The sequence below is a fragment of the Bombina bombina genome, chromosome 3 (genome assembly GCF_027579735.1).
Source record: "Bombina bombina isolate aBomBom1 chromosome 3, aBomBom1.pri, whole genome shotgun sequence".
In the NCBI taxonomy this organism is placed as follows: Eukaryota; Metazoa; Chordata; class Amphibia; order Anura; family Bombinatoridae; genus Bombina; species Bombina bombina.
The window spans coordinates 1,204,253,876-1,204,269,774 of NC_069501.1; the positions used below are offsets into that span (position 1 = coordinate 1,204,253,876).

Below are 15,899 nucleotides of genomic sequence, written 5' to 3' on the forward strand. Positions count from 1 at the left end.
CTTGGAAGTATCATCCTGCCTATATCTTTCCGCCTCTAGTTATTCTTCCAAGAGTAATCTCCAAGATTCTGAAGGAATGCTCGTTTGTTCTACTGGTAGCTCCAGCATGGCCTCACAGGTTTTGGTATGCGGATCTTGTCCGGATGGCCTCTTGCCAACCGTGGACTCTTCCGTTAAGACCAGACCTTCTGTCGCAAGGTCCTTTTTTTCCATCAGGATCTCAAATCCTTAAATTTAAAGGTATGGAGATTGAACGCTTGATTCTTAGTCAAAGAGGTTTCTCTGACTCTGTGATTAATACTATGTTACAGGCTCGTAAATCTGTATCTAGGAAGATATATTATAGAGTCTGGAAGACTTACATTTCTTGGTGTCTTTCTCATCATTTTTCCTGGCATTCTTTTAGAATTCCGAGAATTTTACAGTTTCTTCAGGATGGTTTGGATAAAGGTTTGTCTGCAAGTTCCTTGAAAGGACAAATCTCTGCTCTTTCTGTTCTTTTTCACAGAAAGATTGCTAAATCTTCCTGATATTCATTGTTTTGTACAAGCTTTGGTTCGTATAAAACCTGTCATTAATTCAATTTCTCCTCCTTGGAGTTTGAATTTGGTTCTGGGGGCTCTTCAAGCTCCTCCGTTTGAACCTATGCATTCATTGGACATTAAATTACTTTCTTGGAAAGTTTTGTTTCTTTTGGCCATCTCTTCTGCTAGAAGAGTTTCTGAATTATCTGCTCTTTCTTGTGAGTCACCTTTTCTGATTTTTTAAATATTATGTTGAAGCTACTAAGAATTTCCGAAAGACTTCTAGTCTATTTGTTATCTTTTCCGGTTCTAGGAAAGGTCAGAAGGCCTCTGCCATTTCTTTGGCATCTTGGTTAAAATCTTTAATTCATCATGCCTATGTCGAGTCGGGTAAAACTCCGCCTCAAAGGATTACAGCTCATTCTACTAGGTCAGTTTCTACTTCCTGGGCGTTTAGGAATGAAGCTTCGGTCGATCAGATTTGCAAAGCAGCAACTTGGTCTTCTTTGCATACTTTTACTAAATTCTACCATTTTGATGTGTTTTCTTCTTCTGAAGCAGTTTTTGGTAGAAAAGTACTTCAGGCAGCTGTTTCAGTTTGATTCTTCTGCTTATAATTTCAGTTTTTTTCATTATAAGATTTAAACTTTATTTTGGGTGTGGATTATTTTCAGCGGAATTGGCTGTCTTTATTTTATCCCTCCCTCTCTAGTGACTCTTGCGTGGAAGATCCACATCTTGGGTAGTCATTATCCCATACGTCACTAGCTCATGGACTCTTGCTAATTACATGAAAGAAAACATAATTTATGTAAGAACTTACCTGATAAATTCATAAAGTCCATGAGGCCCGCCCTTTTTTGTGGTGGTTATGATTTTTTTGTATAAAGTACAATTATTCCAATTCCTTATTTTTTATGCTTTCACACTTTTTTCTTATCACCCCACTTCTTGGCTATGCGTTAAACTGATTTGTGGGTGTGGTGAGGGGTGTATTTATAGGCATTTTGAGGTTTGGGAAACTTTGCCCCTCCTGGTAGGAATGTATATCCCATACGTCACTAGCTCATGGACTCTTGCTAATATGAAAGAAATGAATTTATCAGGTAAGTTCTTACATAAATTATGTTTTTAGGTTCAGCACCATGGATAGCACTTGCTTATTGGAGGCTTAAATTTACCCACCAATAAGCAGGCATAACCCAGGTTCTCAACCAAAAATGGGCTGGCTCCTATGCATCACATTCCTGCTTTTTAAATAAACATAGCAAGAGAACGAAGAAAAATTGATCATAGGAGTAAAATAGAAAATTGCTTAAAGTTGCATGTTCTATCTGAATCATGAAAGAAAAAAATTGGATTTAGTGTCCCTTTAAGTGAATGTAAAATTTGACGAATGTGTGCCCAGTTTTTAAAAATCCTATTTAAAACAGTGGCACTTTGATTCATCAAACTTTACATTTCACAGGTTTTGTTAAAATACTTACCTTTTCTTCTTGAAAGCCACTCCAGCGCTTCCCCCGCCAGTCGCAAGCCTCTTCATACGTCAGCAATGACGATTCTGGCTTCCTCCAATCACGGCATGGAGTCAAGCAATGTTTGCTCTGGATTGGAAGCTGTGATTGATGGAAGCCGGAATCGTCATGGTGATGTTTGAAGAGGCTTGCGACGGGCAGGGGAAGTGCTGGAGCAGCTTTCAAGAAGAAAAGGTAAGTATTTTACCGAAACCAGTGAAATGTAAAGTTGTATGAATGAAAGTGCCCCTGTTTTTAATAGGATTTTTAAAAACCGGGCACACACTCATCAAACTTTACATTCACTTTAAAGGGACATTAAACACTAAATACATGCAAGATAGAATGATGCATTCAAAGAAAAGATAAGTCCATCACCAACATGTAGATGTATTTTTTAAATTTTCATTAGTTGTTTAAAAAGTGACAAAATAAGTGTAAAGTTTTAGTGTCTATAAAACACTGGGAGCTGACATGTTGTAACTTGTGTTACCTTCTCTGCTGTGGCCAATTAGGGTCAGTTATAAATAGGTCACTAGAGTGTGCAGCCAATGGTTGTGCTGGATTTAACAGTGTTCTGCACTTCCATTTCTAACAGGAACTGAAAAGCTCACAATTTCAGAATGGAATCACAGGCAAAGAGGACAAAATAAATAATGAAAGTATATTGCAGAGCTGTTATATATATATATATATATATATATATATATATATATATATATATATATATATATATATATACACACAATTTATCATTTTATATTACCATCTCAAAGTGTTTAATGTCCCTTTCAAAGAGCAGTAAAACAATTTAGTCATCAGCTAATCATAGACTGATATGTATACACTTCACTGTGAACTCTTGCACATGCTCAGTCAGTATGAGTTTGTGCCTCATAAAGTTTGCATATAAAAAAACTGCACAATTAGATAATTTGATAAAAATGTGAGTGTTTTAAAATGTTATACTTTATCTGAATCATGTTGACTTTAGTGACCCTTTAAAGAAAAGATAAAAATGAGGCTGCTTTGGTGCCTTGATATAACCACAAGACAAGATATTATTATTAATAATAATAATATCATCGGTTATTTGTAGAGCCCTAACAGATTCCGCAGTGCTATAAACAACCTACATAGTTATTTTACACAACTAATAGATATAGTTTTGATTGTTATGTGTTTTGTATTTGCTCTGCATTTCATGTAAAAACGTAAAAAAAAGGATGTGTGTGTTTGTATGTGTGTGTGTGTGTGTTTGTATGTGTGTGTGTGTGTTTGTATGTGTGTGTGTGTGTTTGTATGTGTGTGTTTGTATTTATGTGTGTTTGTATGTATGTGTGTGTTTGTATGTATGTGTGTGTTTGTATGTATGTGTGTGTTTGTATGTATGTGTGTGTTTGTATGTATGTGTGTGTTTGTATGTGTGTGTTTGTATGTGTGTGTTTGTATGTGTGTGTTTGTATGTGTGTGTTTGTATGTGTGTGTTTGTATGTATGTGTGTGTTTGTATGTGTGTGTTTGTATGTATGTGTGTGTTTGTATGTATGTGTGTGTTTGTATGTGTGTGTTTGTATGTGTGTGTGTGTGTGTGTTTGTATGTATGTGTGTGTTGTATGTATGTGTGTGTTGTATGTATGTGTGTTGTATGTGTGTGTGTTGTATGTGTGTGTGTATGTGTGTGTGTGTGTGTGTTTGTGTGTGTGTTTGTGTGTGTTTGTGTTTGTGTGTGTTTGCATGTGTTTGTGTGTGTGTGTTTGCATGTGTTTGTGTGTGTGTGTTTGCATGTGTGTGTGTGTGTGTGCATGTGTTTGTATGTGTGTGTTTGTGTGTTTGTATGTGTGTGTGTGTGTTTGTATGTGTGTGTGTTTGTATGTGTGTGTTTGTGTGTGTATTTGTGTGTGTATTTGTGTGTGTGTGTTTGCATGTGTGTGTGTGTGTTTGCATGTGTGTGTGTGTGTTTGCATGTGTGTGTGTGTGTTTGTGTGTGTGTGTGTTTTTGTTTGTATGTGTGTGTGTGTGTGTTACAATTAGGATACAAATTATGTTTATTGCTATGCATTTGGTTTTAATCAGAAGCATTTTTGCAATACAATAATACTTCTAGATTAGAGAGCATTGGTGTTTGAGATCACTGAAGAGTACAGTCCCCCCCAGACTCTCAGAAGGAACAGTGCTTGAATAAGGGTGTGTGGGTCATATGCACATATTCTTTGTGCACTGTAAAGGCAATCCTGACACAGTGGTAACTTTTTCTAGACTTAATTTATTTTTTGCATTCCTTCTCGCATTATGGCATTTGCGCTCATACAATGGTCTTTGTTTTTTAGGTGGCAGTTTATTTTATTTTTTTAGATGTCTCTTTAATGTAGGACACTTATCGCAAGAAGAAAAGTGACACTGTTTAATGGTATGGTATCACACTGTTCACAATTTCCTATATTACCCAATTCTGTGTATCTTTTATCTAGGGCTACAACACTTTCAAATGCAGTCTCATCCCTTGCAAGTACAGGCCTGTCGCTCACTAGAGTAGATGAAAGGGAAAAGCAAGCTGCATTGGAAGAGGAGCAGCTTCGTTTAAAAACGTTAAAGGTAAGCATTTTGTACATGCAGCCTTTCTCTCCATTTGTCTAATATATCTAGTAAAGGTTTACTGTTTTTCAGCGGCTTACGCACATATGCTGTGAGGGCCCATGCACCAGTATTTAAACTCAGAGCTGGCGGTGGTGTGTATTGTGTCTGTGAAGCCACTGCTGATTCCCTGAGATAATGTGCTGTTTAAATGCTGGTGCACAGGCCCTCACAGCATATGCGCTCATGCTGCTGAAAAACACTAATAACTTTTACTAGCAGCATTTTTTTTTACCTTCCTATACCTTTAAAGGGACAGTATACACCAATTTTCATATAACTGCATGTAATAGACACTTATATAAAGAAGAATATGCACAGATACTGATACCCCCCCCCCGTATAAAACAGTTTAAAAACTTACAAGCTGCCAATTTAGCTCCGTTTAAAAGGTAGCTGGAAAGCCCACTGCAAGTGGTAAATAAGACACTCCCCCCTTCTTTTGCATATGAAAAGACCCTTTACACAAACAGGAGCAGGTTTCTGGTGGTATTCTCCTAAAACTTTGGGGCTTGGTTAGGAGTCTGAAAATCAGAGCAATGTTATTTAAAAATAAGCAAAACTATACATTTAAAAAAAAACAAAAAACATCTTTATGGGTTATATTAATAGATCTACAAAACATTTATGAAAAAAATGAGTGAAAGAATGAGTCTTTAAGAAAGAAGGAACTTATTAGTCTAATGTAAGTAATAATGTGTACCTCCCTAGTCACTGTGTAATGTAAAGAATAATAATCCCAGCTTTCTTTTTCAGGAACAACGCCTTAAAGAGCTTGCCAAAAAACCTCATAGCGTCTCTACGACAGCCTCCTCTCCTGTATCCTCCTATGCAGGCAGCATAAACACCACATCTGCAATTGACATTTTTGCAACACCTGCTTCTGCAAACAGGTACTAGATCTCGACATTTTTATTTTGTTAGGAATATAGGAAAGTTAGTACTGTAGAATGTGCAAGTACTGTAAATTCTATTTCTGTCATATAGGTGGCAAAAGTCTACAAGCTAGTTATTGATGAGATATACATTCCTACCAGGAGGGGGGCAAAGTTTTCCAAACCTCAAATACCTATAAATACACCTCCCACCTCACTCATACCTCAGTATTATAAACTTTGCCTCCTTAGGAGGTGGTGAAGCACGATGTGCTTGATTTCTTCAGTGAAAGGCGCTTCTAAGCATATTGAAGCCCAGTTCCTCTAAGTGCAGTGTTTGCCTGAGGGATGTGAAGGGATTATTGCCTGATACCATGTTTTCACCTATGGGAAAGCTTTTCATAAGGCTCTCAGTAAAACGGTTGCAGGGATTCATCTGCTGCCTCCCTTTATAGATCTACAATATACTCTTGTACTGTTACCTCTGCTGATATATTTCAGTACTGGTTTGGCTGTCTGCTATATGTGGATGGGTGTCTTAAAGGTAAGTATGGAAAAGTATCTTTTTTTCAACAAAGACACTCTCGGCTATGGATTAGGCACTTTTTAAGTAAAGTTGTTATATATTGTTTATATACAGTGTGTGTGTATGTGTGTGTATATGTATATATGTGTGTGTGTATATATATATATATATATATATATATATATATATATACACCTTGAGTAAGTTGTTTAGTGCTACTTATATATTATAGCTGTGCAACAGGTTTGTTTAAGTTTGTCTTAGTATGTCTTAGTATGTCTTAGTATGTCTTAGTATGTCTTAGTATGTCTTAGTATGTCTTAGTATGTCTTAGTATGTCTTAGTATGTCTTAGTATGTCTTAGTATGTCTTAGTATGTCTTAGTATGTCTTAGTATGTCTTAGTATGTCTTAGCATTTCTGAGCATGTTTGTATGTGTGTTTGTGTGACATGTTTGATGCCTATTTGGAGGCAGGGCAGTCTCCTCCTCAGAGAATTCTTTGCATATAGTTACTAAATGTTACAATTTTGATGTTTTTGCGTCTTCAGAAGCAGCTTTTGGTAGAAAGGTTCTTCAGGCAGCTGTCTGTTTGATTCTAGTGCCTATGATTTAAGTTTTTTTAATTTTTAAGAAAACATAATTATTTTTGGGAAATACTGCATCATTCCTTACTGTTGGGAAATACTGAACCTGGCCACCAGAAGGAGCAAAAGACACCCCAGCCAAAGGCTTAAATACTCCCCCTACTTCCCTCATATCCGTCATTCTTTGCCTTTTGTCATAGGAGGTTGGCAGAGAAGTGTCAGAAGATTTGGAGTAGTACTTATGGAGGGTATCTGCCCTTCGAAATGGGACTGGAATTTTAAGTAGTCTTGTCAGATTATTGACGAATGTGAGAGTCTTTCTGCAAAAGCATCTAAACTCGTATTAACAGCTCCTAAGCAATAAGTGTTGACGAATTTCACTGCCTGCTTCCATCACTCAAGTCCATGGCAGGAGCGAAGCTGCAAGACTGTCAAACTTGAGAGGCTGTGTTTTTGTTCCACAACATAGATTCTGGTAAGATTCTTTCATTTTTGTATATACATATGATAACGCAAGAAGACAGGGTCACAGTGTGGCTCCTTTTATCTGTATGAAATCAAGAATTAATATCTCCAGAGGGGGATTATTGAACAGTGGGGATTTATCACATAAGTTTTATTTGATTATGCGGCGACATGTGTGAGATGAGGCTCAGGCAGATGTTGGATCGTACATGGTTTTCACTTTCGTTTTGGGAGCTGCGCAGTTTGAAAGGCTTGGCGCTTTTTTTTACTACTATAGCAGGGGGGGTCCTGCTTTGCGCACCACGTGACCAGGTGTGGTCACATTTATTTCCTCTTTTCTGACTGTGCGGTTTACCGGGGAAGAAGCGGTTTCTCTGTTTGGCCTGGGTCATAGGAGGTGGTGAGTGCCCCAGCCATTGAGGCTATAAAGGTGCTGTTTTTTCTTTGTATTCAATAGTCTGTTTTGTTAGCGCAAGCTATAGAGGATTTGGATGCGTTAGAGGGTACTCCCTCTTTACCTAAGTCTAATACCTGTCTATATTGTGAGGAGAATAATGAAGGAATGGCAGAGACTGAAAATATAAAAAGTCAAACTTTATTCCTTTGAGTTAAAAAAGCGGAGGCACTCTCCTAGGCTGAACATTGGGACAATCCCACAGGAGGGAAAAGCTTACGCGCTTTTTTTTTTTGCTTATTACTCTGCTTACTATGCGTGGTCTCTCATGGGGATTGTATACGGACAGTGCTTAAAAAGGCCATCCATGCTCTCTGGAACTTGATCTAGCTCATTACCAATACAATAAAAGGCTATTAGCTTTATTTCTTTATGTGGTTCACTTTGATCGGCTAAGGTATTTGGCTATTATCTGGAGGGGCCCTTTTACCACCAGACTTCTGCTGAGCAGTTACAAACGGCTGTGTCTGCGGCCTTTAGTGCTTTACCTCGCCCTGCTAAGCGCAGACGAAAGGTCAAATAATGCTATCCTTCCCAGGGGTCATCTACTAGCTTATTGGATTTATCTTATACAAGATTATCCGATGATGAAGGCGCCTCTGATACTTCAGAGGGTGCTCTTTCTGGGTCAGAATCTGCTGCCTCTAAACCTCCAGCTGCGGAGGAACGTTTTGGCTACGTTAGAGGTTCCAGAGCCCAAATTGCCTGAGGAACTTTTGATTCCTAAATTAGATAAGGTCTACGAGGACAGGGTTGTACCACAAACCTTTCCTGTTCCTATAAAGATGGCGAACATTATTAGGAATGAATGGGAAAGAATTGGTTCTTCTTTTTCCCCTTCTTCTTTTAAAAAATTGTTCCCGGTCCCAGACTCTCAATTGGAGTTGTGGGGTTCCATCCCCAAGGTGCTATCTCTAAGCTTGCTAAGTGCACTACTATACTGCTTGAGTATAGTTAGTCGTATAAAGAGCCCATGGATAAGAAGATAGAAACTCTTCTAAGAAAGATGTTTCAACATACAGGATATTTATTTCAACCGGCTGCAGCTGGAGTGGCTACCTACTGGTGCGACTCCTTATCTGAGTTGATCGAGGTGGAGGGTCCCCTCGACGTGATCCAGGAAAGATTTAAGGCCTTAAGGGTGGCTAATTATTTTATTTGTGATACAAATATGCAAATTATTCGACTGAATGCCAAGGCTTCAGGTTTTTCTGTTCAAGCCCGTAGGGCACTCTGGCTGAAGTCCTGGTCTGCGGACATGACTTCTAAGTCAAGACTCCTTTCCCTCCCATTTAAGGGAAAGATTCTATTTGGTCCAGGCATGGATTCAATTTTATCTCCACAGTTACTGGAGGCAAAGGTGCCTTTTTGCCGCAGGATAAGATGATTAAGCCTAAGGGACAAGGTCCTAATTTTTCGTTCCTTTCGTTTGGATAAATCCCAACGTCGGCAGCCCTCCACAAAGCCCGAGCAATCCAAGGGGACTTTGAAACCCGCTCAGTCCTGGAATAAATCCAAGCAGAGCAAGAAGCCAGCCGAGACAAAGTCGGCATGAAGGGGGGCGGCCCCTGATCCGGCTCTGGATCTTGTAGGGGGCAGACTGTTGCTCTTTTTGTACGCTTGGTTTGGGGATGTGCAAGACCCGTGGGTCCTGGAGGTCATCGCTAAGGGATACAAAATTAGTTTGACGTTTCATCCACCCAGGGGCAGATTCCTCCCATCAAACCTGTCTTCAAGGCCAGAACAGAGAGAAAGAAGCCTTTCTGGGGTGTGTAAGGGATCTCTCCTCCCTAGGAGTGATTGTCCAGGGAACCTCTTGCAGAAAGAGTTCTGGGGTGCTATTCACCCCTCTTTGTGGTCCCAAAGAAGGAGGGAACTTTCCGCCAGATTCTGGACCTAAAGTGCTCAAACAAATTCCTATCTGTCCCCTCGTTCAAGATGGAGACAATAAGGTCCATCCTTCCCTTAGTTCAGGAAGGACAGTTCATGGCCACTATAGATCTGAAGGATGCTTACCTTCACGTTCCAATACACAAGAAACACTTCAATTTCCTTGGGTTTGTGTTCCTGGACCAGCACTTACAGTTTATTGCACTTCCATTTGGTCTAGCTACTGCTCCAAGAGTTTTTACAAATCGCCCCCTCTCTCTCCATTTTTTTGTAAGAAAGCTATATGCAGCACTTGTTATATCACTGCTTATTTCAAAGCTTATTTGGAGGCAGGGCAGTATCCTCCTCAGATAATTCTTTGCATATAGTTACTAAATGTTACAATTTTGATGTTTTTGCTTCTTCAGAAGCAGCTTTTGGTAGAAAGGTTCTTCAGGCAGCTGTCTGTTTGATTCTAGTGCCTATGATTTAATTTTTTTTAATTTTTAAGAAAACATAATTATTTTTGGGAAATACGGCATCATTCCTTACTGTTGGGAAATACTGAACCTGGCCACCAGAAGGAGGAAAAGACACCCCAGCCAAAGGCTTAAATACTCCCCCTACTTCCATCATATCCGTTATTCTTTGCCTTTTGTCATAGGAGGTTGGCAGAGAAGATTTGGAGTAGTACTTATGGAGGGTATCTGCCCTTCGAAATGGGACTGGAATTTTAAGTAGTCTTGTCAGATTATTGACGAATGTGAGAGTCTTTCTGCAAAAGCATCTAAACTCGTATTAACAGCTCCTAAGCAATAAGTGTTGACGAATTTCACTGCCTGCTTCCATCACTCAAGTCCATGGCAGGAGCGATGCTGCAAGACTGTCAAACTTGAGAGGCTGTGTTTCTGTTCCACAACATAGATTCTGGTAAGATTCTTTCATTTTTGTATATACATATGATAACGCAAGAAGACAGGGTCACAGTGTGGCTCCTTTTATCTGTATGAAATCAAGAATTAATATCTCCAGAGGGGGATTATTGAACAGTGGGGATTTATCACATAAGTTTTATTTGATTATGCGGCGACATGTGTGAGATGAGGCTCAGGCAGATGACTTTGAAACCCGCTCAGTCCTGGAATAAATCCAAGCAGAGCAAGAAGCCCGCCGAGACAAAGTCGTCATGAAGGGGGCGGCCCCTGATCCGGCTCTGGATCTTGTAGGGGGCAGACTGTTGCTCTTTTTGTACGCTTGGTTTGGGGATGTGCAAGACCCGTGGGTCCTGGAGGTCATCGCTAAGGGATACAAAATTAGTTTGAAGTTTCATCCACCCAGGGGTAGATTCCTCCCATCAAACCTGTCTTCAAGGCCAGAACAGATAGAAAGAAGCCTTTCTGGGGTGTGTAAGGGATCTCTTCTCCCTAGGAGTGATTGTCCAGGGAACCTCTTGCAGAAAGAGTTCTGGGGTGCTATTCACCCCTCTTTGTGGTCCCAAAGAAGGAGGGAACTTTCCGCCAGATTCTGGACCTAAAGTGCTCAAACAAATTCCTATCTGTCCCCTCGTTCAAGATGGAGACAATAAGGTCCATCCTTCCCTTAGTTCAGGAAGGACAGTTCATGGCCACTATAGATCTGAAGGATGCTTACCTTCACGTTCCAATACACAAGGAACACTTCAAGTTCCTAGGGTTTGCGTTCCTGGACCAGCACTTACAGTTTATTGCACTTCCATTTGGTCTAGCTACTGCTCCAAGAGTTTTTACAAAGGTTCTGGGGGCTCTGCTTGGAGTGGCCAGAACCAGAGGTATAGCAGTAGCCCTATACTTGGGCTATATTCTGGTTCAAGCACCATCCTGTCGTCTGGTAGAAGACCATTCGGAATCTCTTCTGTTTCTTCTTCGATCTCATGGGTGGAAGATAAACTTAGAAAAGAGTTCTCTTATTCCCAGTACCAGGGTGGAATTCCTGGGTACGATAATAGACTCCATTTCCATGAGGATATTCCTTATGGACCAGAGACGTTACAAGCTAACTTCTGCTTGTCTTGCCCTCCAGACCTCCTTAAGGCCCTCTGTGGCTCAGTGTATGGAGGTGATTGGTCTCATGGTGTCCAGCATGGACATCATTCCTTTTGCCAGATTTAGTTTCAGACCACTTCAGCGGGGCATGCTGAAATAGTGGAACGGCGATCATTCGGATCTGTCTCAACAGATTTATCTGGACAACCGGTCGCTCTCCTGGTGGCTCTGTCCCAAGGGACATCCTTTTTGAGATTATCCTGGGAGATTGTGACTACGGACGCAAGTCTATTAGGATGGGGAGCTGTTTGGGGTGCCAAGAAGGCATAGGGCCTGTGGACTCAAGAGGAATCCCTCCTCCCGATCAACATTTTGGAACTTTGAGCGATCTTCAATGCTCTGAATGCTTGGCCTCTTCTGGGTTTGTCCCAGTTTTATCAGATTCCAATCAGACAACATAACCTTGGGGGAACGGAGGAGCTCCCTAGCAATAAGGGAAGTATCTTGGATTCTGGAGTGGGCGGAGGCCCACAACTGCTCGCTGTCAGCAATCCACATTCCGGGTGTGGCCAACTGGGAAGAGGATTTTCTCAACAGACAATCCTTTCATCTGGGGGAATGGTCTCTCCATCCCAAGGTGTTTGCGGAAATTTGCAAGAGATCCCCCGCCGGAGATGGATCTCATGGTGTCCCGGCTCATTCCAAGCTACCCAGATATGGGTCGCGGTCCAGGGATCCTCAGGCGGAGCTAATAGATGCATTAGCAGTGCCTTGGAATTTCAACCTAAATTACATTTTTCCACCGTTACCACTTCTCCCTCGTGTAGTGGCCCGCATCAAGCAGGAGCAGGCATCAGTGATACTATTTGCTCCATCATGGCCGCGAAGGATGTGGTTTGTGGACCTGGTGGGGATGTCCTCATATCCTCCTTGGAAGTTACCTTGTCGCAGGGATCTGCTGGAACAGGGTCCTTTTGTTCTTTAAAATCTAGATTCTCTGAGGCTGACTACGTGGAGATTAGTCTTAGCCAAGAGAAATTTCTCTAATAGGGTTATTGACACTTCATTCAGGCTCGTAAGCCTGTTACTTGTCGCATATATCCTAATGTGTGGAGAGCTTACTTATTCTGGTGTAAAGAGCGTGGTTTAGCCTGGCATAAGGTTAAGGCTGCCAGGATTCTTTCCTTTCTCGAGCAGGGTCTGGAGAAGGGCTTTTCTGCCAGTTCCCTGAGGCGACAATTTCGGCCCTTTCTGTTTGCTGCACAAGTGGCTCGCAGAGCTACTTGACGTGCAATATTTCGTTAAATCTCTGGTCAGGATAAGACCTGTGTTTAGATCTAACGCTCCACCTTGGAGTTTGAATCTTGTTCTTAAGTTTTTATAACAGGCTCTGTGTGAGCCTAGGCATTCAATTGACATTAAATTGTTGTCCTGGAAGATTCTTTTTCAGTTGGTTATTGCATCGGCACGCAGAGTTTCTGAAATAGCTGCCTTGCAATGTGAGCCTCCTTATCTGGTGTTCCACACTGATAAGGCTGTCGTACATACCCGCTTGGGTTTTCTACCTAAGGTGGTGTCTGATCGCAACATAAATCAGGAGATTGTGGTTCCTTCCTTATGTCCTAATCCTTCTTCGAAGGAACGTTTACTTCATAATCTGGAAGTAGTTCGAGCTTTGAATTTTTATCTTCAAGCTACTAAGGATTTTAGACAAACTTCTTTGTTTGTTATCTACTCTGGGAAGCGTAAGGGTTTGAAGGCCTCTTCGACTTCCTTGTCTTTTTGGTTGAGGAGTGTTATATGCTTAGCTTACGAGTCAGCGGGACTTAGACCTCCTCAGAGTATTACGACTTATTCCACTAGAGCGGTTGCTTCCTCTTGGGCCTTTAAGAACAAGGCCTCTATGGATCAGATTTGTAAGGTGGCTACCTGGTCCTCCTTACATACTTTTTCAAAATTCTACAAATTTGATGTTTTTGCTTCGGCTGAAGCAGCTTTTGAGAGAGAGGTTGTACAGGCTCTGGTGCCCTCAGATTAGGGTCCACATTTCTTTTACCCCTCCTGTTATCATTCAGTGTCCTCTAGAGCTTGGGTATATTTTTCCTAACAGTAAGGAATGATGCAGTGGACTCTTCTAATATTAAGAAGGAAAACATAAATTATGCTTACCTGATAATTTCATTTCCTTATGAGGATAGTCCACGCCGCCCCGGACAATTTTTTTTTTCTCTTCCGGGAACCATTTATACCCTGATATTTCTCCTACTGTTCCTTGTTCCCTTGGCAGAATGACTGGGATATGAGGGAAGTAGGGGGAGTAGTTAAGCCTTTGGCTGGGGTGTCTTTGCCTCCTCCTGGTGGCCAGGTTTAGTATTTCCCAACAGTAAGGAATGATGCGTGGACTCTCCTCATACAGAAGGAAATTAAATTGAGGTAAGCATAATTTATGTTTTCTTAGCAGAAATAGCTGTTTTTACTTTATCCCTCCCTCTATAGTTACTCGTGGACTTCCACATCTTGGGTATTATATCTCATCAGTAACTAGTTTGTGGACTCTCGCCACCTATATGAAAGAAAACATAATTTATGTAAGAACTTACCTGATAAATTAATTTTTCATGGTGGTGAGAGTCCACGAGACCTACCCATTTGTTGGGGGTTATGATTTTTTTTATATAAAGCACATTTATCATGTTCCTCTTTTTTATGCTTTTACTCCTTATACACCTCACTAACTTGGCTATATGTTAATGTGAGATGGGAGGTGTATTTATAGGCATTTGAGGTTTGGGAAACTTTGCCCCCACCTGGTAGGAATGTATATCCCATCAGTAACTAGCTCGTGGACTCTCGCCACCATGAAATAAATTAATTTATCAGGTTAGTTCTTACATAAATTGTGTTTTTTTTCTTCATACTCCGTACTTGTGAGGTATAGTGTCTACTTGAAGCAGGTATTAGCTGCACTGTCTTTAGACACCTGTCTTTTTTCTCCTATACCTATCACCCTCAATTGTGTGAGAAGATAGGGATTTTGTTCCTAGGCATGCTACAAATAGAAGGTCTTAGTATTCCAGCTTTTCTTCTTTGCTTCTTCCTCTGGAGGAAACCTCTTATTATATGTGCAAGGTTTCTCATTTACTCTTTGGTGCCCTTGGTGTATTTCAGATTCATCTAGAGATTATATTTCAGATTATAAACTTCTATTTATTTAAATCTCTTCTGGAATCAACCTAATAGAAAATATAACCAAGATGTATTGGTTAGTGATGACCCTCTTATGAAGCATAAATTCAAGCTTTCTGGTACTTTTTGTTACACTCTTGCCAATACTAATTATTAATTCTGAGCTTTCTATAAGAATCTTCCTCAGTCAGTGCTTGTTTTATTCATCTGAGAGCTCTTCTAGGTTTAGTAGGTCAAAGCATAAGATCTTTGGGTTTGTTTTATAGATCAAGTGTAAAGCTGCTTCAGGCAGTGTTATTGCTTCTAAAATCTAAAGATGAAATTATAATAATCTGGGCCGTAGATTATTTTGTTTTATCTTTTCTTTAAGAGTATTCCCCATTTCTTCCTTTGTCTCCGCACTTGTTTCTGAGAAATATTTTAGGTCTGATGAAATATTTTGTAGTTTTTTAAAAATGCATCTTTTCTTCTTAAATGGAAAGAGTCCACAGCTGCATTCATTACTTTTGGGAATTAAGAACCTGGCCACCAGGAGGAGGCAAAGACACCCCAGCCAAAGGCTTAAATACTCCTCTCACTCCCTTCATCCCCCAGTCATTCTTTGCCTTTCGTCCCAGGGGGTGGGCAGAGACGTGTCAGAATTTTTTAATTTTTGTTTTTGTCTCTTATGGAGGGTAGTGCTCTTCTGCATGGGACAGGAGTTTTAAGTAGTCCTGTTAGTCTCTCAGTGAAGGCATGGAAGAAATTTAGAGTCTGGAGATGCAGGAAGTTTCTTTCTGCGAAACCATCCCGACTCATATTAACAGCTCCTCGAGCAATCGGCGTTGTCGAACTTCGCTCCACTGCCTGCTTTCTTCTCTCAAGTCCATGGCTGAGGTGATGCTACTATCCGTCACAGTTGAAGGGCCGTGTTCCTGTTCCACGGCGTTGATTCCGGTAAGATCGTTTCATTTTACTTTATCGATGTACTGTAACGTGAACGTTTCCCGTGAGGCTATACTCCTTGCGGGCTTAACTTATAACATAAGGGTCTCAGTGAGTCTCTGTTAGTATCTTGGAATCGAGGGTTAATACCTCCTGAGGGGGGTTATTGGACAGGGGGGTTTATAATCATGTTTGTTGTGTGATTCAACCAGCTTATGTGTGAGGTTTATGGGCTCATGGTTTGGAACTTTGAGGCCTTCGGAAGTGACGCGGCCTGTTGGCTGAGCGCGCTTTTTGGACTATACGGTTCACCCTGTGTCCGG

General features: G+C 40.7%; 1 protein-coding gene across 1 annotated transcript in view; it reads left to right on the forward strand.

Moving 5' to 3' along the window:
* Positions 1 to 15,899, forward strand: part of PICALM (phosphatidylinositol binding clathrin assembly protein) — a 404,046-nt gene that overhangs the window by 233,240 nt on the left and 154,907 nt on the right. The window contains exons 8-9 of the mRNA XM_053705595.1: positions 4,509 to 4,632; positions 5,428 to 5,564. Of these exons, the coding sequence (XP_053561570.1) occupies positions 4,509 to 4,632; positions 5,428 to 5,564 (261 nt within the window). The remainder of the gene's footprint in view (positions 1 to 4,508; positions 4,633 to 5,427; positions 5,565 to 15,899) is intronic.